At 48.5% G+C, this 20767-nt stretch overlaps 1 protein-coding gene and 2 long non-coding RNA genes across 6 annotated transcripts in view; 1 reads left to right on the top strand and 2 right to left on the bottom strand.

The window, feature by feature from the left end:
- Positions 1–2986, bottom strand: part of BDNF (brain derived neurotrophic factor) — a 40309-nt gene extending 37323 nt beyond the window's left edge. Inside the window, exon 1 of one of the 2 annotated variants that reach the window (XM_074586256.1) lies at positions 2360–2986. In XM_074586256.1, the coding sequence (XP_074442357.1) occupies positions 2360–2362 (3 nt within the window). In that variant the 5' untranslated portion in view covers positions 2363–2986. Of the gene's footprint in view, positions 1–1473; positions 1881–2359 lie in introns of those variants that run through there. The other variant, XM_074586255.1, reaches the window with a different exon arrangement.
- Positions 2728–19592, top strand: LOC141742851 (uncharacterized). Its single transcript, XR_012586900.1, has 3 exons — positions 2728–2884; positions 16949–17070; positions 17164–19592. It is a non-coding gene; the product is annotated as an uncharacterized LOC141742851 (long non-coding RNA).
- Positions 4309–20767, bottom strand: part of LOC141742850 (uncharacterized) — a 27465-nt gene continuing 11006 nt past the window's right edge. Inside the window, exons 1-5 of one of the 3 annotated variants that reach the window (XR_012586898.1) lie at positions 18477–18616; positions 18183–18288; positions 17009–17134; positions 15893–16654; positions 4309–7589 (exon numbers count right to left, since the gene is read on the bottom strand). This is a non-coding gene — a long non-coding RNA (uncharacterized LOC141742850). Of the gene's footprint in view, positions 7590–14897; positions 15425–15892; positions 16655–17008; positions 17135–18182; positions 18289–18476; positions 18617–20767 lie in introns of those variants that run through there. The other 2 variants (XR_012586897.1, XR_012586899.1) reach the window with 2 other exon arrangements.

Raw genomic sequence — 20767 nt, 5'->3', positions numbered from 1 at the left:
CATCCCCGTCCCCCCCATCTCCGCAGGACGGTGGCCCCCGGGGGGGGGAGGCGGTCGCCGTAGCAACCGCGGCGGGGGGGAGGGGGGGGAAATACCGTCGGGGTCCCGGTCCGGGGCGCGCAGTGCCCTGCGCGGCGGCTCCGCCCGGCTGCGCGGTGGGGATGCCGCCGCCGCCGCCCCCCCTCCCCCGCGGCCCCGGCGGTGCCAGCCCCCCGCCTGCCGGGGGGTTTCCCTCCTCGCCGGCGCTACGTGCGAGCCGGAGCGGGAGCCCGGCGGGAGGCGGGGGCGGCGGGGCCGCGGGATCCTCCTTCCCTCCCTCCTTCCCTCCCTCCTTCCCTCGCCCGCTCCCTGCCCGGCGCTGCAGCGGGGCCGGCCGCCGGCTCTGCCGCAGGGAGCGCCCGCCACCCCCGGCGCCCCGGGGTGGGGGGCTCCGGAGCCGCCCGGACGCCCCCCGGTTCCCCCGGGGCGGGGAGGAGGGGTGGCTCCCGGCGGCCGGGATCCCCCCCACCTCCTCCTCCCCGTGCGGGGAGGCGCACGCTGGCTGGAGCGGGGCGGCGGAGGCAGCGCGGCTCCGTGCGGACCCCTCCTCCGCGGGAGCGCATCCCTCCCCGGCAGCGCGGGTGGGCGGGGAGGGGGGGGTGGGGATGGGGGATCAATGCACAGTCTCCGTGCAGAGACGGAGACCCCCAGAGCTTCTCTACCTGCGAGCACTGCTGCTACCGCCGCTGCTCCGCCAAACTGCTGACTTTCCAGAGCTTATTTTTAGCCCGGAGACTAAATATTATTAGCTACATTTCTACGTAGGAAGAATCGGAAGGGAGGGGGGGGGAGGCACTAGAGAGAGGGAGATGAGCTTATCCGAATGATCTCCAGGTGGGGGGGCTGCGCTTGTGTTTCAGGCTTGTCAAACACCTTCCCCCCCCCCCCCCTTTTAATTATAGCAAAGTAGATGCGGATATTGGATCATCAGCAATACATGCACGGCTCTCCCTTTCAGTCGTAGGTTGCGTACACAGAGGGGCCATCAGTGATCCCTCAAGCTGGGGACCGGCTCATCTCCATGTAGGTAAAGATCAGCTGCGTCTCTATCTCTGTAAGATCAGTTGTGCACAGTGCCAGCTAGAGCTCAGCTGCATCTCTTTAGCTATGCAAAAATCAACTTACATCCTTAGCTAAGGAAAAAAAAAATATTAAAAATCCGTCGCATCTTATCTAGGTAAAGATCAGTTGCATCTCTACCCAAAGCATGCAAACGCACATAGAGGGACGAGATCCCCCAGATTAAATCAGGCACAACTTAACTCAACTCGTAGTGCAATCTCATCAAGCTTCTCCTACCTTTTCTAGCCTCCACACACCGAGCAGCCAGCAAGGTAACAAAACTAGGCAAAGAGCAGGCACCCATCCCCGCGCCACAGGGAGAGAGGCAGAAGCCGGAGGGGGGTCGCCGGGGGGGGTCACCCCTCCGCTTACCTTAGTCACAGCTAACACCACGAGCAGTGGCTAGATCGCGGAGATAAACACTGGCATTTCCCAAAGTTGACACCGTCAAACCAACCCCCGGAGCTTGCAAGACTCTTTTTTTTTTTTTCTTTTCTTTTTTTTTTTTTTCTCCCTCCTTCTTTTCCTATTCCAGCCCGCACCGCTAGGAATTCAACTTCGCCCAGCTCCAGCGGGGCGAGAGGGCGGCGGGCGGGGAGGGGAGGGGAAGGACCGGGGGGGGGAGGTTGGGGGGGTGGCGGAGTGAAGGAGGGAGGGGAGTCAGTACCAAGTGCCAGCGGCTCCGCGGAGCGCGCAGGGGCGCGGAGCGGGGCCGCCCCCCCCCCCCGCGGCGGCGCCACCACCGCCGCCTCTGTCCAGGGTCCTGCCGCCGCCGCTCCGCCGCCGCGCCCCGCTGCGCGCCCGGGCCGCTCCTCGCCCCCGTCTCCGCGCGTTGTCACGTGCCGCCGCGCCGCTCCGCACCCCCACCCCCCCCCACCCCTCTTCCGCGGCGGGGCGCGGAGCTGCCCCCCTCCCTCCTTCCCACCCCCCCTCCCGACTGTCCGCCGCCATCCGTGCCCGCTTAGGGAGAGGGCAGGAGGGAGCCGGGCGGAGCGAGTCCGGCAGCTTCCAAGTTTCTCAAACGCCGTGTTTCCATCGGCAGCCTTAAATCAAAGAGCGTTGCAATTAAAGTTACACTGTCTAAAGCACAATTCTCCCGGCCTCATGCGGGTTACACGCTTTGGTATATTAAGTACTAGAAAGCCGAGCCCCGTGATATTAGATACTGTCGTTAAGCAACATCTCAAGCTTTTTTGTTGTTGTTGTTGTTGTTTTTTTCTCTCCAGTTATAAAAATAGGCTTTTTTATTGGTACTCACCATTGTTTCTTTGCTGTCCTGGAGACAGAAGTGTCTTAAAATCCAGTCTCTCCAACAGATGCTGGAAGGTAATGTGTCTTGTTTGAAGTCATCATGTGAGAACTTCTGCTTTGCTCAGTGGATCGCCCACCACTTGGTGTGACTTATGAATCTAATAACCCTTTGCAATATCCGCGAGCTTAAACTCTCCACCACCTTGGTGCCTACAGAAGACAGAAAGCAACTGGCAGGGAGTTTTAAAAACCTATAGATTTACGCAAACGCCTTAGCTCAGAGTCACGTTTCCCTTTGAGTTCTTACGTGATCTTAATGAATGAGAGGGGTTACCAACTAACACGGTATAAAACGTGATCGCAGCCGCCTCCCAGGAAACCGGAGCGGGACAGAAAGTTCCCGAGGAAAGTCCTTCCCGTCCGGGCGCGCTGTGTAATGAGCCCTGACTCCCGGCCGCCCTCCTTCCACCTCCCGGCTCGCACCTGGGGCCGTGCAAGACGAGCTGGCTCTGGAGATTTGCATTGGTGACAGGTAAGTAAACATTTGGCTTTTTTTTTTTTTTTTAAATGTCACGTTCAGTCTCGCTCACACGGGAAGTGCTCCAGGGACTTGTTGCATACTAGCTCCTGCCACAAGAGGAACATGGCACAGTTGCCAAGACGAGCTCCCGCGGAAACCCCTGCCTTTCCCGAGCCGCAACTTCCCAGTAGACTTTAACTCCCCCTCCCCGCTCTGCCCTCGCCGGGAGGCGCAGCCCCGGGGGCGGGCTGCCCCGCACCAAGCCCTCGCCGCCGGGGAGGAGGAAGAGGAGGGAAGGGGGGCGCATGCCGGGGATCTGCCGTCCCCTTCCCCCGGCCCCGCCGCCAGCCCTGCCCGCCCGCCGCCTCCCCCGGGGACCCGCTCAGCGCCCGCGGCCCCGGCCGCCTCCCTCCCTCCCAGAGGTTATTTCTATCTCGGGCTGTTTCACCCCGCTTGCGGTGTAGAAACACCCGCCCGGGCACAACTGCGGTCTGTTTCCCCAAGAGAGGTAGTCGAGCCCCGCTATGGTTCCTGCCAAGTCTCGCAAAGTCCTCGTCCCCCGTTTTGTCTCCGTATCTCGGATTTATTTGTCGGTAGCCGCCTCTCCGGGCTCGGACACCGCCAGCTCGAAGAGTGTGTGTGGGGCGGGGAGGGGGTGACTGTGGGGCGGGTTTCTTTGCTTTCGGAGGCGAACTACAGCCAACTGAACCCGGACTCTCCAAAGTTTGTGGGCGCTGCCTCTGACAACAGGAAAAGGCAAGACCAAGACCCAGAAGCTCCTTGCCCGATCCCCCTTCTCTCCCGATTGACTGTTAAAATTGCATTTACGGGTCGTTTCTCTCCAGAGCGCCCCTGTTTCGCCCGCCCCCCCGAATCCCAGGTACCTCTGCCTGGGAGCCAAAGCAAGCAGCCTCTTCCATGACAACCATTTATGTTGATCCATGCAATAACCAGCAGATGCTGCCCTAAGACTGGTACAGCTGGTACTTTCCTGCCTCGGCTGTCCTGGGGGCAAGGTGTTGGAAGAAAAGTCAAGTGGTCTCCAGCAAAGCTGCCCTGAAGAGAACTGCTGAATCCCTTCACCGGCATTACATACTGGCTGTATGACATGCAACAGGCAGAGCCGTTTGGAAAGGCTGTGGCTGATGTAAGGCTGCACCCAATAGATCACCCTATCAGTTGTCACCCGGGCCCCATCCTGAAGTATTGATCTTCAGTCAGGAAGCTGAAGTTTTCTTCCAGCAGTTGGAAGTACTCATAGTTAGTGTTAACACTAGGCAGGAATATCACTTTTTAAATTACATTAAAGAAAAAAAAATTACAAACGTTTCAACAAGTGGGCTTGCAGCAAGTTCTGCTTTCTTCCAGTCCTCTAAGCAAATAGCTCCTGCCTCCCCCTCAGGGGAGTAAAATAATGATGGTAACATCTTTGGGTAGTAAGTCACACAACTCATATTTGGACTACACAAATACGTATCTAAGTCTTAAAAGTTTCTGACTCCATGGAGTCCTCAGTGGTTTTGGATAGAGAGAACTTTACAGAGATGTGCTACCAGTTAAAAAAAAAATAATTTCTACATACTTATTTCATAGCTCAAGAAATGTAGTCTTTCACTGAGAAAGCAATTCCAGATACATCACTCATAAGAAAGTATTTTATCTACAGCACTGTTCCTCTCCTACTTCTCATCTCATCGACTTCTAGATATTTTAATTTTCTGATGAGGATCTCAGTCATTTGGGATGCCCAGAAGAAAACTCTGCCAGGTCAAAGTATTATACTGATGTAGTAATGTTAAACTTACAAAAAACACTTTCATGTAAGCTTCCCAGGAGATCCACAGCAGGAACTGGACATGCTATCATTTCAGTCCTATCCAACTGTATTTTCCAGAGCAAATCTATGGGGTTTGCTGGTAATACGAAGGCAGGGTCACGCTGACAGGATCACAAGCAAAGATACTCCTTCAGAAAGCTAACCAGAAGAGCTCCTAATCAAGTCTTCTCTTTAAGATAACACAGCTCCACCCACTTCACGGGGGATAGGCAACAGCTGATAACCCATCTCATGCTCGTTAGACCAAATTAAGCACGTGTTTGCTGGGGGCATAGTTTACTTTGCATTGCTTCAATCATGCCACTCTGAAGTAATTAATGAAAAAACAGGCACAGTAATCAAGAGAATGGCACCAAAGTGTATGGAAGAACAAAAGGTCATTAATAGGGTAATATGGGATGCTATAGAGGTGGGAGTTATCTGGCAGAAGAGGCGGAGGTGGTATAAAGCAATCACATCCTTCCCTTGTCCTGCCATTCACTGGTGACAGAGCAGCCCAAGTCGTTCTGGTGGACCACAGTCGAAGATGGGGCATCAGTCAACACACAGAAATGATGGAGGGGAGTCACTAACAGACAACTGAGAAGGATTCCTACAAGAAAGGCATTAGAAAGGGGATGGAGTAGAATTAAACCCAGATGTCTGTTGAGTTTCCAGCCACTTCCATTCTCTGTCTTGTTTCCGACTATGGTTTTTATCTCTAGAGGGGTTGATCCCTGCGCCATGGGAGACACAGCCGTGAAAAATCACTTGATGTGAGTAGGTGCGGAGGAATATTTTCCCTTATTACCGTAGAGGGGCACAATTGATTCAAAGTTACTCATTTGACAAATCATACACTTGAATAGAAGTCGGGACTAATGAGTACGGTTTGGTCCATCGTTTAAAACTAATAATCAGGTGATCCGTTTACAGGGTGTTGAAACAGGATAGCTGTTAGCTTTTGCCAGAGCGACACGGCACAGCATTTGCTATATTCAGGTAGTTCATACATATAAGGCAATGTACATCTCTTGTTCCAAGTCTGTTTATCTTGGATTTACATTGTTACCAGATGAAGTATACAGCTGTAGGACTTGACTTCAGTGAGACTACTCATATGTAAATAGTGACATAACTGTTTAGCAGATGAGGCCTAATTAAGCGGGAATCAGTCATACATTTTCCCCTCTCTTAGACAAAAGAATGTGAAGAATACTGCTGGAGCATTGGTCGAAAGTCACAGTGCCTTGAACCAGCCTGCGAAACACCCCAAAATCCTAAGTGAGCTGCCAATGTTTGTTCCCTGCCTTCAAACGTAATTGAAAACAGTGATCTATTACCGGTTGGCTTTTTCACATACTTGAAAGGCTACCAGAACGTGCAGATGACTGCTAAGCACAAGCGAAAAGACACCTTTCATCCATTATGCACGGGCTGCTTCTTCAGAGATTGCTGAAAACCCGCCTCAAACACCAGCGTTAGCAGTGCGAGCAGAATCAGACAACAACAGTAGCTGTCAACTTCATGGAGATGCTTCTGAAATAAGAGCTACATTGCATCATGGCTGGTGTGAAGCGGGGCTGCCAGCTTCTCTCCGTGCCAGTAATCTAATGGTACATTTGGAAGAAAGGTCCCCCGGGGTCATTGTGTGCTAGTTTGGCTGGTAACCTCCTGCTTCTTCAACAGACGGATTTGGCACCTGCCCTGCTACTGCCCGGAGGGTAAATACCATCCTTCCAGTACATATTTAGGGTAGCCTCCCATAAAGTGTTGATTTTCAGTGCCTGATCTCCTCCTCCTGGAGATTATCCCGCTCTGATATCTCCATCTTTTCCCTGATCTTCATGCTGCAAGCGTTAGCAGTCTTTCACTCTGCCTCCTCCCTCCCTGGAGGAGTTTTCCTTTCTTTCTGAGCCTACTCGTCTTCAAACCGCTCCCAACTTGCGTATATTCCGTGCTGGTAACATGCAGATGAACATCGTAGTCATGATCCCACTCAGATACTAAACAAGCCTCCCACCAATGCCTAGTCCTCCTTTAAAGTGCTAGAACATTTCAGCTTGCTTTCAGTCTCCTCAAAGCACCAGGAAATCCTCTGGAGTAGGCAGGCAGCAGCAAACGTGCTTGCTGTGTTTGTACCTCAGAGAACAGCTCTGCACAGACTCGCTTCCGAGAGCGCGTTGAGAGGGAAAAGAGGGTGAGACCCCCCCAAGGTGGGGTGATGGGTCCGTATCCAGCACAGAGCCTTGGCTCCTGCCCACCTCGGCTCAGCGCCCCAGGTGAGGGGCTTTGGCGTCGGCACCAACAGGAGGCATTTTGCACGTTGACTTCTTTTAAAAATCACAAGTTGTGCCAAGCTCATGTTCATGCCTGGTAAAACCAGGAGACCGAAGGGTACCCCCAAGGAAACCCACACCTGATGTAAGTCAGGATAACATCACAGTTTCCATCTTCCAAGGTGTTTGGAGCAAACACCTTGAGACAGGCGCCTTGGCCACTGTGTTCCTCCCTGTAGGGGCAACAGTGCAGGCTGGTGGGGGAGGGAACGTGGCAGAGGTAAGAGCGAGTCTGCCAGCGTTGTGCCAGCCACCAACTTGCTCACGCTGGGGAAATCCTTTGCTCGGTGCTTTCGGCTGGCTCTCGGTCCCCCTGCATCGCTCTCGCAGCACGCCAGGGCTGTAGTGAGAACTTGAGAACAGTTCCAAGAGTTTTGTATTAAGTACCTAATTGCCATCAACTATTGTAAAAAGTTTTGCTTAAACTACTTTTGTTATTTATGCAAAAGGCGTGTTTCAGGAAAACTTCTAGAATTCAGGTTTTGTTTTTCTCAAACTGCCGCTGATGCAAATGTAGTTCAGACCATATCTTATCTGCTTGGGAGGCACTCATTTAGGTTAGCTGCAAAAGACAGGAGATGAGATAAATGTAATGGAAACTATTGGCCCATGTCAGTTCTCCTGGATGACCTGAGCAAAATGAGCCACCGGGTATCTCTTACTAGAAGAAAACCAGAGATAGGGAGAGAAATCAGAACCTGGAGAAAAAAGAAACATGACAGCCGTAATCTGTTACTATTGCAACCTGATTACGGGATTCGTTGGCGTGGCGGGGGACCCTTTCTTTTGGCAATAAAGACTATGTCTTCTTTCATGTAACCACAGGGAAAGTATTTCCAGACGCATCAACCTTTAAAACTGTTTCTTTCTTCAATTTCCTTTAAAAAGATCAAACATACAACATGACCGTGAACAAAATGAGCTACGCCACCACCTCATCACTTTTTTAAATGCCGTTCTGTACAGTCCTGAGTTAGTAAAGAACTCCAGCATTTCCAGTACAGAAATACCCTTATAAAACTAAAGGGGATTAGCCTTAATTGTACTTATGAGTGAAAAGTAAACACATACTTTAGTTCCTTTCTAAGTTAATGTTTAAAAGGAAACTATCTCCCAAATCATATTAATCTACTTCTCGACAGTCAAATACCCTATCAGCTTCCATGGGAGTTCTCAGTAACAGCTGTGTATTTGAACCTCATTGAGCATGATGGAAACGTGTTATTGTTAAGAACAAAATATCTGCTGGAGAAATTATACACTGAGCTAGCAGAGAGCAAGAGGAACTGGGTGCAGATCGCGTAAGGATTGTTAAGGGATGCTGGCCAGCTCTGAGTAAGAGCGACCCTTGACTTTGTCTCGGCATTTACATGATGAACTCTTTCAAATAGAGCTGTGCTCTCTTTAAGTCCCCTGTGTAAAAGAGGAAGAAGGTGAGATGACCACAGAAGAAGAGGGGAGCAGGGAAATAGTTCTGTAGGAGAAAAACACTAAAGGGAAGTAGAAATACAGAGAAACTCTTATGAGGCTACCACCGAACTAAGGACATTTAGTCAAATAATAACCTCCATCCATTGAGTTAACTGAAAAAAACCAACCCATACCAGCTATGTTTGCAACTGTCCGGTATATTTTTATCCTGTCATTTTCTGACTAAAATGACAAACAAGTTCTCCCCTGAGACTGTACTCACAACAGCCAGGAAATAGTGCTAATGTTGACCTAAATAAATAAAGCTTCTCCTGCGTAAGAATTCCTGCAAGGATCCTTTAACACAAGGTACTTTGAAAACATTTACTGCAAAATGCATATGAAACCCTGGGGGACAAACAACCTGCTAGACACTATGGTCTCACTATCCCAGTTTGGCAAGCGAGGCTGAGAGCTTTATAAATATGCTGCTGAGGAAAACAGTGGTGCTCAGGGTAAGATTTCCGGTGCCAAACCCGAAGGTCCCGGATCCTACTGGTAGACCTTTCAGATAGACCACAGATGAATTTTCATAGAAAAAAAAAAAAAAAAATTTGTCGAGTTGGGTACATGGGTTTGGGCTAAGGGGTGTGGGCGCACATAGAGCTTTAACTACCTGTGTTGTCTTATGATGATTTGCATGATGTTTTCTGCCTCAGGTGGTGCTATTACTCCTGCTTGACTTTTGGATAGTGTCATTCATTGCTGTTAATGAGAGCAGTTACACTTAACAAAACAGATCTCTCTAGATGCACTGTTTATTGAGGTGAATTAAATCTGTTGTTCTTAATCAATCTGAAGTGGTAGAGCCGAGACCCCATTCCAAAATCAAGCTGTCCAAAGATAGGGGCAAGTCTAGAGGAAGATTTTGTGGAGGCTTATTTAGGATTTTATTGTAATTGCATCAAACTCAGCGGTGTTAGAGGTTGTTGGTAAAAATATTATTGCTACTCCTACTTTCTATTTGCATCATAGATTTGAAGTTGGTTTCATTCCATTTGCAGCCCACATACTGCTGCAGCATCCTTCCTTTTGCTCTACCTGCTAACCCGTCAAAAAGGTGGGCCGTTAGCAAAACCTCCACTGAGCAGCAATTAGCAAGTCTTCTGTTCCAGCAGAGATGACAAAACTGGCTTTTGGTTTTGCAGGACTTGGAGCTAGAATGGCAAAGGAGGGCCGTTATTTTAATTTAGCGTCCCCTGTAATGCTGCCCACTTCCCTTAAAGATGTCCTTCTGCATGGGCTCTATGAGCCAGTACCTTCCTCACATGCAACGTCTATACAAAGCCTTTAGGTGTGCAGATGTCATTGTGAATTAATTCACTTGAGCCACCTTAGTCCTTTCTGCCTTTCATCACCCCTACCGGAGTCGAACTAAATATAATCTACGCATTTTCCCTTCCACTTTCTTTTCTGATGCACTCGCCTATTCCGATTGCTCCTCGTAGAAGCCGAAGTAACTTTTGTTTGTGACCCAGGGAACTTTATTGAATAAGTACATCTAGAAGTGTTTCTAACACTGAACAGCACACAAACTGCATGATTACTTTTAGCGTCTCTTATTGAACAGAAAGTATTTTAATAACCTGAAAGATTCTTCAGTGAACAGTGCTGGATCGGCGCAATTTATAGCGTATTTAAATATTTTTACATTGGTACCCAAGATTGAATTCCAATATTTCTCTTTTGTATCTCTGAGCATTTTAATACACTTCTGGGAACACTTACCTTTTATGATGAAAACAATATTTTCTAACATAAAGTGGTGATTTCAGCTTAAGTGCAACCATATGTATCTTAGGGCAAGGGCTTTTGGTTCTAAGAAACTGTTTAATGTTAAGGATCTTTCACAATGGGAATGTCACAAACTACCATATACCAGCTTTCTTGGAGAAACAAGGACAAAATGCAGAACAGTATAGCTTCTATAGTCAAGAATAAATACTTCGAAGCACGACTGCAAATTGAGATTTTTTTTCAATTAAAATTGTAAAACTACAGAGATATGGGGAAAGCACAAAACAAATCTACTTGATTTAATGAGCCTGTCTCTCTCGGTATGGGTTAGATCATGTCCCATTTCAGTTTACCAGTCTGATTACTGGTGGGTAATAACATCGCTAAACCTAATTCCACAGAACTATGCAAATAACTTATCGCTGGGTCTGGACAGCACATACCCCTCATCAGTAGAAACATCACATTCAATTATTTTGTTTCGGGAAAAGGCCTCAAATCTTTCAGAAACTTGAATTAGTCTTTACAGCTTTGAGGGACACTTTTTGTGTCCATTTTACAAAGAGAAAAACTGAGGCCGAGAGCATTTAAACTGCCAGTAAATGACTCTGATATTGCAGCTCGATCCCCAAGCTGTTTGCCCACAATAATAATGCCGGTCAAGATTTGGCAGTCCCAACACTTTTTTCTAAGAAGTATATAATGACTCTTCTCCTGTGCCTGCTGGGTATATTACTTTGACACTGGGAAAAGATCCATGTAAAAATATTTGTGTCATAATATCAAGGATATGCACTCATTTATATCGCCTAATGGCAAAACACCAGTGAGGAGCAATTATTAATTTGGGGGTAGAATGACTTTAGCAGTTCAACTTGTACACAAATCAGAAAAAAAAGCAAAGGCAAACAGCGAGAGAACAGCAATCAGATTTTCCAGCTCTTAAACCTTCTCAGACGTGCACCATCTACCCTAAAGGTTAATATTCACCTGTGGGTCACAATGTTTATTGTGCATTTACTGTGTGCCCCGCACCCTGGGGTAGTGAATTTGCAAGAGCTGTGAAGTCATAGAATCATTTCTATTGGAAAAGATTCTTAAGATCATTGAGTCCAACCATAAACCTGATGCTGCCAAGTCCACCATAAACCACGTCCCCAAGTGCTACGTTTACACATCTTTTAAATACCTCCAGGGATGGTGACTCAGCCGCTTCCCTGGGCAGCCTGTTCCAATGCTTGACAACCTTTTCTGTGAAGAAATTTTTACTAATACCCAATCTAAACCTTCCCTGGTGCTACTTGAGGCTGTTTCCTCTTGTCCTATCACTTGTCACTTGAGAGAAGAGACCGACTCCCACCTCTCTACAACCTCCTTTCAGGTAGTTGTAGGAGGCGATAAGGTCTCCCCTCAGCCTCTTTTTCTCTGGGGTAAAAAACCCCAGCTCTGTCAGCTGCTCCTCATAAGACTTGTCCTCTAGATCCTTCACCAGCTTTGTTGCCCTTCTCTGGACATGCTCCAGCACCTCAGTGTCTTTCCCGTAGTGAAGGGCCCAAAACTGACCACGGTATTCAAGGTGCAGTCTCACCAGTGCTGAGTACAGTGGGACAATCATTTCCCTAGTACTGCTGGCCACACTATTCCTGATACAAGCCAGGATGCTTCTTGGCTACCTGGGCACACTGCTGGCTCATATTCAGCCAGCTGTTGACCAACACCCCCAGGTTCTTTTCTGCCGGGCAGGTCTCCAGCCACTCTTCCCCAAGCCTTTAGCATTGCTAAAGGTTGTTGTGACCCAAGTGGAAGACCCAGCACATGGCCTTGTTAAACCTCATACCATTGGCCTCAGCCCATCAATCCAGCCTGTCCAGATCAGCACTACCCTCAAGCAGGTCGACACTCTCACCCAACTTGGTGTCACCTGCGAACTTACTGAGGGTGCACTCAATCCCCTTGTTTGAGTTGTTGATAAAGATATTAAAGAGGACAGTCCCCAGTACTCATCCCTGGGGAGCACCACTTGTGATCAGCCACCAACTGGATTTAACTCCAATGATCACAACTCTTTGGGCCCATCTGTCCAGCCAGCTTTATACCCAGTGAAGAGTATGGCCTTCTGAGCCATGGGCAGACAGTTTCTCCAGGAGAATGCTGTGGGAAATGGTGTCAAAGGCTTTACTAAAGTCCAGGTAAACAACATCCAGTCTTTCCCTCACCCTCACCTCACCGTCTTGTCATAGAAGGAAATCGGGTTAGTTAAATGCTCTGGAAGCACCTGGCCATGGAGGCAGGGGATGTCGCTGCTTGTGAGCCTACAGTGGTTGTGCTCCTCACCTGGTGCCTGCTCTCCGTTCATGGCCAGGTACCCTTCTGAGCCCTACCTTGCCTCAGAGCTGCAGGGGTAGCAAGATGAGCGCGCGGCTCGTTCCCTGAGCCCCCGTGGTGCTGGGGTGTGCCGTGCCGGGGGGGGGCTGGAAGCGCACATGCCCGGGCGGGTGCTGGTGACAAGCCTCACCTGTGAGCCCCACGATGCCGGGGGCCCTCCGTGCCGCAGCAGCCATCCCATGCCGTGCTGTGCCGCCAGCCTTCCCTCTTTAATCAGGCTTTTAATCAATCAGCACTTGGGACAAAGCACAGGCCTGAAGAGCAGATGATGTATGCCAATATTTTCCGATCTTTTGTTGGTGACTCATTTTTTGTGCAGCCTGTTTTCCATGAGGAGAAGAAGGCAACCCAGATACTACCAGGGAAGGGAGGTGTGAAGATTCAGATAACTACAATAAAGATAATTCCAAATTATTTGTCGGGAAAACTCAAGATGACTATCATTATTAATAATTTCATCTCTGAGGTCTGTACAGTTACGTGAGACTGAAATGAAACTTGGCCTAAGGTTTCCCTGCCTTTCAGTGTGTTTGCTTGTTGGCTTAAAGATGCAGTTGTTGTGAAGACGCTGTCTCTCATAATCTCACATTTATCTGTTTCTCAGGTTTCTCACAAATCTTTCGACATTCCTTGCTCGGGAGTAATCCCCACTAAATCTAAAGTATGTGGCAGTACACTGTAGGAAAAAATCTGGGAGTAAAATCTAGAAGAAAAACCATAGGCTGAAAAACAAATGATTAATCGCAAGTAAGTAGGTAAGAAGAAAGTCATAGAATACCAGTACTTCTCAATTATTTAAACTTAATCAGCAGCATATAAATCACTGTACCTTAACGTGACACCTTGCTGTGCCACCAAGCCTCTCTCAAAAAATGTATTTTGGGTATTGGCCTAAAGAGCGTTCTCAGAGTAGAGACACATAAGCTAAAACAATGGTAAGATGAAACGATTCGAACAAAAGTTATATAGTTAATTGACAACATAAAGTTACCTAAAAAGCCTTGACTGCAATTTGAAAAGTGCAGGCTGGATTCTTAACTGCTTAAATTGACATAGTTCCATGGCTTTGTGGAGCTGGGCCACCCTGCACCAGAGCAGGATCTGTCTTATGTGCCTTGAGCCTCTCGGAGACACAGCAAAGAAGAAAAACAAACAAACCCCATCCAAATCACTCTGACGATTGCTTGTCTATATTGATAACTAAATTAAGCTAATTAAAATTTTTTTTCCCCCTCCACCTAATTCTTTATTATGATAAAGGCTTTTTGTTGTACAGACTCATTAGTAGAGCTTATTCTCTGTCATTTACATTTACTAATATAAATAGCCAGAAAGCACTGATGAATAACCCACTGGCTCTGAAATCCAGCAGTAGGGAGAGGTCTATGCCCACCGTCACGTGAAGTAAATAAATACAGTGTGCTATCCTCTGCCGCTAACATTCCCCATCCTTATATGCGTCATTTTATACATTTGATGTCTTAAGCTATTTTTCCCATTGCAGCTATGTAGGCACCATCAAAAGTAAGAAGCACGTGAGATAATTGTGCCTTGATGTCGGGGTGCACGCTAAGCCCTGGGAGGTGGTGCTGTGCTTTACGAAGGGAGGTAGGAAACCTGCTCTTCCTGGGCCAGCTGGAGGAGCCGGCGGGAGCAGTGGGCTCTCTCTGGCAGCTTCTCCAGAGGAAACGGGGTAGGGTTGGAGCACATGGAACTGGGAGGGATTAGATGCAGGTGGCACCCGCTCTGCAGGTTTCTGGCTGGAAGGCAGGAATTGCTAATAGGTGAGGAGGTGTTCGTTGGGGTTCAGCAGCAGAGAGGGCAGCGATTTGGCCTGGGAGAGACGATAGCGAGAAGGCCCCAGTGCAAAGTGCCATGTCAGTACAGTACAGCAGCACCTGGGACACGAGAGCTCAGGTATCTCAGGTGCATTTGGACTGCAGGCAAGAGGAGGCATCTCCAGGTGTTGCCTCCAGTGCAGATCGAAATTCTTAGGAAGAGATTAAAATCGGAGCCTCTTGCTTGGATCTCAGCCCTTGCAACCTGCTTCTCCTCCAAAATTAGTCAAGGCTGGGGTTCAGACAAGGCTTTCCAAGTTTACCTTACGGAGACGCGGCTGGTGGTCGCTCACCATGCTCTGGCAAGTCCTACAGCCCGCTTGCGGGAGGGCAGGTAGGCAGGGCACGGTCACCCTTCACCACTGCACATCCCCATCAGCGCCAGGGATGGTGGGCAGACGGGAGGATGGGCTAACGTCTGCAGAGATGGCAGAAGAGCTCAGGCAAGCAAAAAGGCTTTTATTGATCTGAGGACTGTGGCTACATAAAGCAGGAGTGTCGTGTCCCAGCATGAAAGGTTGGGCATCATATTGGCCTACTGCTTCCCAACCTTTCTGTACACATATGCATATATAAGTAACATGCATTTACATGCACCTGTATTCATTTACATGCACAAAAAGACTGACTATAAACCAGAATGGAAATACGGTGATTTAGAGAATAAAAACCCTAGGCATTAGAGAATGACTGAGAGCAACAGCACAAGAAATGGTTTTCCTCAGCTTCTGATGCCCTGTGAGTTGGAATGAGCTATCTGAAGCCGTATCCCTGGAGGTACGCTGGAGGAGGGGTGCCAGCAGAGGTGCTACGGTGAGAACATAGCGGGGAAGATTATTTGTATGAGATAGGGTGAAAAACGTCAGGAGGACTTCATGTCTCTGCCATGCTTTCCTACGGACGCAACCCTTCCACGTGCATGGGTCTTGTTGGCTTACAGGACTAAGCGAGACTGCGAGAGCAGGATCTGAAATGTGCGGACAGTATTTTTCCTCAGTCTTATCAAAAGCAAAGCAACATCAAAATACTGAAGTTGACAGAGATAATTTTAATACGTAATAACTATTTCCCGCACATAATTTATGGCTAGATTGGCAAGAGCATCCTTACTTAACCACTCGCATGGACAATACATGGTTCAGTAGCCACGAACTAAGAAGTTACAATGCTTCTCCCAATAAATTTAGAGCAGTGCAGGGTGTAAAAGCCATCACAGCTGTGCAAATCTCAGACTCCCTCGCCTTCTACACTTGCATGGTCTATGGAGGACACAGGTACTGGTGAGATAAGTAGAAGCATGCAACATGAGCGCCTGGACACCCCAGGAAAACTCTAAACCCAACCTGCTTCACAGTTCCTCATGCCCTCCCGGACAAGCCACCCATCACCCGATCCTACCCCTGAGAAGACACAAAGAACCACATGAGCTCCTTACCTCCTGGAGATATTGGGAGGACACAACCCTCCGTCCGCGGGGATTCGCTGGGCAGAGGCACTGGAGCAAACACTCCCGCGAGTGAACGGACCAACAAATTTGTACAGATGTAAGGTAGCGGTTGTGTAACAGCCCCGGTGATTTACATTTGCTATCTGCAGATAGGGATGAAACGCGGGTTGCCTGCAGTGCGCTTGCACGCTCGTACACGCACACCCTGGAGGGAGAGTAAAGCAGAGCCCTTGGATCTCAGTCAAGGTGGTGATTCAGAGGCAGAGCAGCACGCGCGGGATGGGTAGCTGCTAGCCAGCTACTTGTTGGGTGGGCTTGGGCTAATTAAGCTGTCTGATTGGAGAACGGAATCAAGGATTCAGCAGCGAGAAGAGCACAAAAGTGCAAGTCAAACTTCAGTGTCCATTAGCTTGACGTGTCATTTACAGACCTGTGCAGGAGAACAAAGTGGAAAACATCTATTTTTGTGTTGCGGAGGGATGCTGAGCCGAAGACAAGACTTAGTCTGTGAAACACAGAGTTTGGCTTCTTTTTAGTCTTAATCCACCTCCTGCTACACACTCCTCTGTTCAAAACAGCACGCATCTTCATAGCATCACTTGCATGCGGGGTAGCCTTGTTTTGTTACAGGACCGGGTTCAGGGAGGAAATTGGTTTCTGATGCTCTGAATAGCTTTGTAAATGAATGATGAAAGAAGACGCAGGCAAACCATGAGATACAGGGAAGAAATTGATAAATAGAAGAGAACGCTGTGGAAAAAAACCAAGGGGATCTAAATTACTTACACAAAATCCAGTAGTCATTTGCATGCTTGGTATTAGGTATTAATGGCGTCTCGCTCTCCCTGCTGCATTGAAACATGTTTTATATGCACCAATAAAGGAAACTGCCAACCATCCCGGTGTTTGTGTTAGTTTTAGAGAACCCCCACATTTAATTTCCAAGCTTAAAAGGAAATAAGAAACCTGGAGCTCTGGAGATCATTGCTGTTTCCTTCCAGAGCAATTCTGCATGTTTGACATCTTATCTATTGTTTATGTCAGGCAAACAGTGCCTGGACAACACACAGAGTGGGCTGCAGCGGTAACACGGCGAGCGAATACCTATGAGTCTCGGTGATTCATCGCTCCAAGGAGCTCTTGCTTTAATCACGGAGGACTGGCAGGTGAGGAAGACCATGAGAATTTATGACTTTGGGGCAGAGTGACAGCTGTCCCAGGCATTCCATCCTAAATGTACAAATCAATGCTTTTATTAGAAAGTGACAGCATTAATGGTGAAGGGTTGAGGAACCAACCGCCCCCCAGAAGAAAACTGCCATGCGAGAGAGCCACCCTGCTTCACCCACAGAAAAATCAATCGGAAATGAAAGCTTTTCGACGGTCGGGGGATCCATGTGTAAGCTCATCTCTCGCTAAGGTAATCTCGCCTTCCTGAGTGTTGGGCTGCCTGTTCTGTCACAGATACGAGAGCAGGGTAGAGTTTAGTGCAGGACGCTGTAAGCAGCGACTAGCCACGGAGCATCCCCCAGCCCTGCCAGCATCCCTGCGTGGGCACCGCGTCTCACCTTCACCGACACCTTTTTACACCCACTCTGCCATTTTAGATGAGCAGTTTAGTGTCCGCATCACGCTTTACGTAACAGACCGATCCTCCCTCCACAGCTGCACTTCTCTGCCACGGACAGCCAGGTCCTGTCTGAAAGCAGCCATCCCTACAGGTCATGGAGAAACGAAAGCTCCCCTTCAGAACCTGCGGCTGGAGCAGATAGCTAGAAATTAAGAGGCCGGGGCTCTATCATCCCTTACAGTTTCTCCACCTCCGAAACAGAAAAGCTGCCTCATTTAGTGTTTATTCACAAAAAGGGATTTGGGGATTTCAGCCGGATGGAGACATAAAAGTGCACAGCACGAGTACGGGCAGCAGCTGTGGCCTGCTTACACCCAGAAATAGAGAGAAGGAACTAAAAAAGGGACATACCGAACGCTTTTATATCACCTACCACACAACCCTCTGCACAAACCAAGAAATGCGCTTCATTTTAGAGGAGGGACCTGCCCTGGGGCTGCTGCTGCTTGGTGGGGAGGAGGTACAAGGGACCCTTATGCAGAGCCTGCTCCCAGACTGAGCTGCTCCAGCAAAGGCGATACCCGCCTTCTAGCCTTAAAGAAATTTCGTGGGAATTGTGCCCCTTTTCCAGCCCCCTTTAACTCACTTAAAGCTGCGAGCCTTTCCAGCCCACAAACGCTTGATTCATCACGATATGTCAGCCCGTACCTGCTCCAAGGACTGAGCCACACGGCTGCTGAGGTGGCCATTACAGTGTCCCATCAGGGTAGTTTAGGGCTCGTTGATTCGTCTGTTTGGTTTCAGTTTTCAGTAGCTGTAAAAACAGCACAAATAATCAAAAGGGGGGAAAAAAAAAAAAAGAGCTGAAATGCATGCTTTCTGACTGCACATCTTGCAGTTCTTTGCAGGAAGCAAAGTCTAAAGCAAAGTTGAGTTCACTGGCCGATGCCCATTTTGTCATCACAAACCATACGGACAACACATTTAATTTAGAGATACTACCTGCGGAGCCGAGCGACAATACAGGATAAGGGTCACCTAGTGCTGCAAAGGCAACGCCAAGAGGTTTTTCTTCAGAGGAGAGAACGCAAAATCCCATGTGAAGCCCATCGCGCTACTGCGGCGTCTGCCTTGCTGTCCCTGAGGAACGCTTAGGAAGAGGGGGGTCACCGCTCCCAGAGCTGCCACTTCTCACTTGGTGATAAGTGATGGGGCTATCGCTAATTGGCAAGAGACCAAGCAACAGGCCCACCTTCTTCCGAGAAAGGGCAACCAGTTCAGAGCTTTAGGGTCATTTCTAGTAACACCCTTCTACTAGTCTCCATTTACTTTCAAGGGTGATCAAAAATGTAGCATTCGGGAGGGAAAAAAAAAGAGAGACTTTTGAGGGACTGATCAACCACTTGAGATTTTGCTGAATCCTTAAGACGTACTTTCACCATTCAGTTAGGAAACTGCTATTTTTTTCTTACGCTCTAGTCTTTTGGGGAGGCAGCATCAGTAGCCAGGACCACCGTCGAAATTTTTGTATGGAAACATCCTCACAGAGAAAAGTCCCTGACCTGAGTGTTACTGAAACTTAAGGTGTTGGCGTAACTTTTTCCTGCTTCTACTTTTACTTCTGCAGTGGGTCATTTCTATCCACCATGTAAGCAAGACCAACTGTTGCTTCTGAGGATGCAATTTTTTCCCATCGCTGCTGGAAGAGACAAGAACTATCTTCCAAGTTATTGCTGTGGCTATAGTCAGTTATCAGAGAAAAACATTAAAAATATTTTGGTGCTTATACAAAATAGAACAGCATGAAACAAATGCTTAGAAATTAGGAGAACGTAAAAATAACAAGCCCGTAGTATCTTTGAGGTTCCTACAGTAATGCGAAACGTTATTCCATTGTTCTCTTTGAAAAAGAATTTCCCGTGTTGTTGCCTGTATGCGTGCAAGGCGACTGTTTAGGCAGCTACTCCCTAAGCTCTATACATTTCCAGCTGAAAGATCAGAAAAAATGGACAAGTTAGAAAATGTCACCTCAGCTGTGATTCTTGGTCACAGAAGACTCTTAGTAATGACAATGATTCCCGGGATAAGATGACTGAGCGTTTGAAAGAGAGAGAGGGGAAAAAAAAAAAAAAAAAGAAAAAAAGAAGATATTGTCAAGTTATTGCCTAGTGACTTGGTGGCTTGAGGAGAGTTTTGCAAAGATACAAGGAAGCCGGTGATGCTGTGGGCTGTGATACTGCAAACCATCTATCAGCTTAGCGATTCCATCCTGGAGAATTTCTGAATTTTCACATATTTCCCTGCTCTCCAGAAGGGAACAAGCAAGCAGCTTTGGAAAACAGCAGATTCCAAGACCTGCCATAAGAGTATTTCTAACATTTTAATGGCCTGGGAGCCAGACATTTTTTTGGTTTTGGTTAGCATTTCCGTAACATGCCTCAGATGTTTTGCTTCACTTCTTAACCTCGAACGCAGTACGGCATAGCCAGACGCTTGCAAAATGCAGCGTCACGGGCAGGCACCAAAGGAGTGCTGCGTATACAACGGAAAATATGCAGTGGTGACACATACACATCTATAGCTATATATACACACACACGCTGCCGTTCAGGTGAGGGCAGGCAGCCTGGATTTTCCAGGCTGACATGTTATTTACTCTTCTCCCGGCCTTGGAAGGTTTTCCCTGCAGCTCGTAATCCGCCCTCCTCCAACAGGGCTCGGTCTGGGGAACTCACCCGCCAGGAGTCTCTTCCGACAGACCCAGGTCACCTCCCTTCCCAGCTGATGTTAAGTAAACATTGGCTTTTAACCCCCAGGGTATTACACTTGACCTTTGCACCCACTTCAAACATCGTCATAAATAAATGCTGGAATAACGCGGGAGGAGGACATGGAAGGATTCAGGGGAAAAACAGCATGTGCAAAATTCTATTGGGCTGTCTGGTCACTGCGTCCTGACACAAAGGTGGTTGGGGAGGTTTTGTGATGGATGACATGCCATTCACAAGAGCTCTGTCTGTAGTTGCCAGCACAGAGAGAGGTCCTTAAAATTCCAGCAGCTGAAGCCCTGCCATCCGTCAGGGAGAGGAACACAGCCATCCACCCACCCGCTTGGCCGGCGCGGGAGCCCAAACGATGAGCATAAGTCACAATCATTTTGTTTGTGCAAAACTCTTGGCTGTGGAGTAGCAGCTGGTGCCTGGCTTGCTGCGTGGCACTCCTATTTGTACTGACAAGTACAAATGCAGCCGTACCCAGGGGCTCCCCAACTCCTGGCGTGCAGGGGTTTTCCT

Source organism: Larus michahellis, chromosome 4, assembly GCF_964199755.1.
Source record: "Larus michahellis chromosome 4, bLarMic1.1, whole genome shotgun sequence".
NCBI classification, from domain to species: Eukaryota; Metazoa; Chordata; class Aves; order Charadriiformes; family Laridae; genus Larus; species Larus michahellis.
This window is presented reverse-complemented; position numbering and strand designations above follow the sequence as displayed.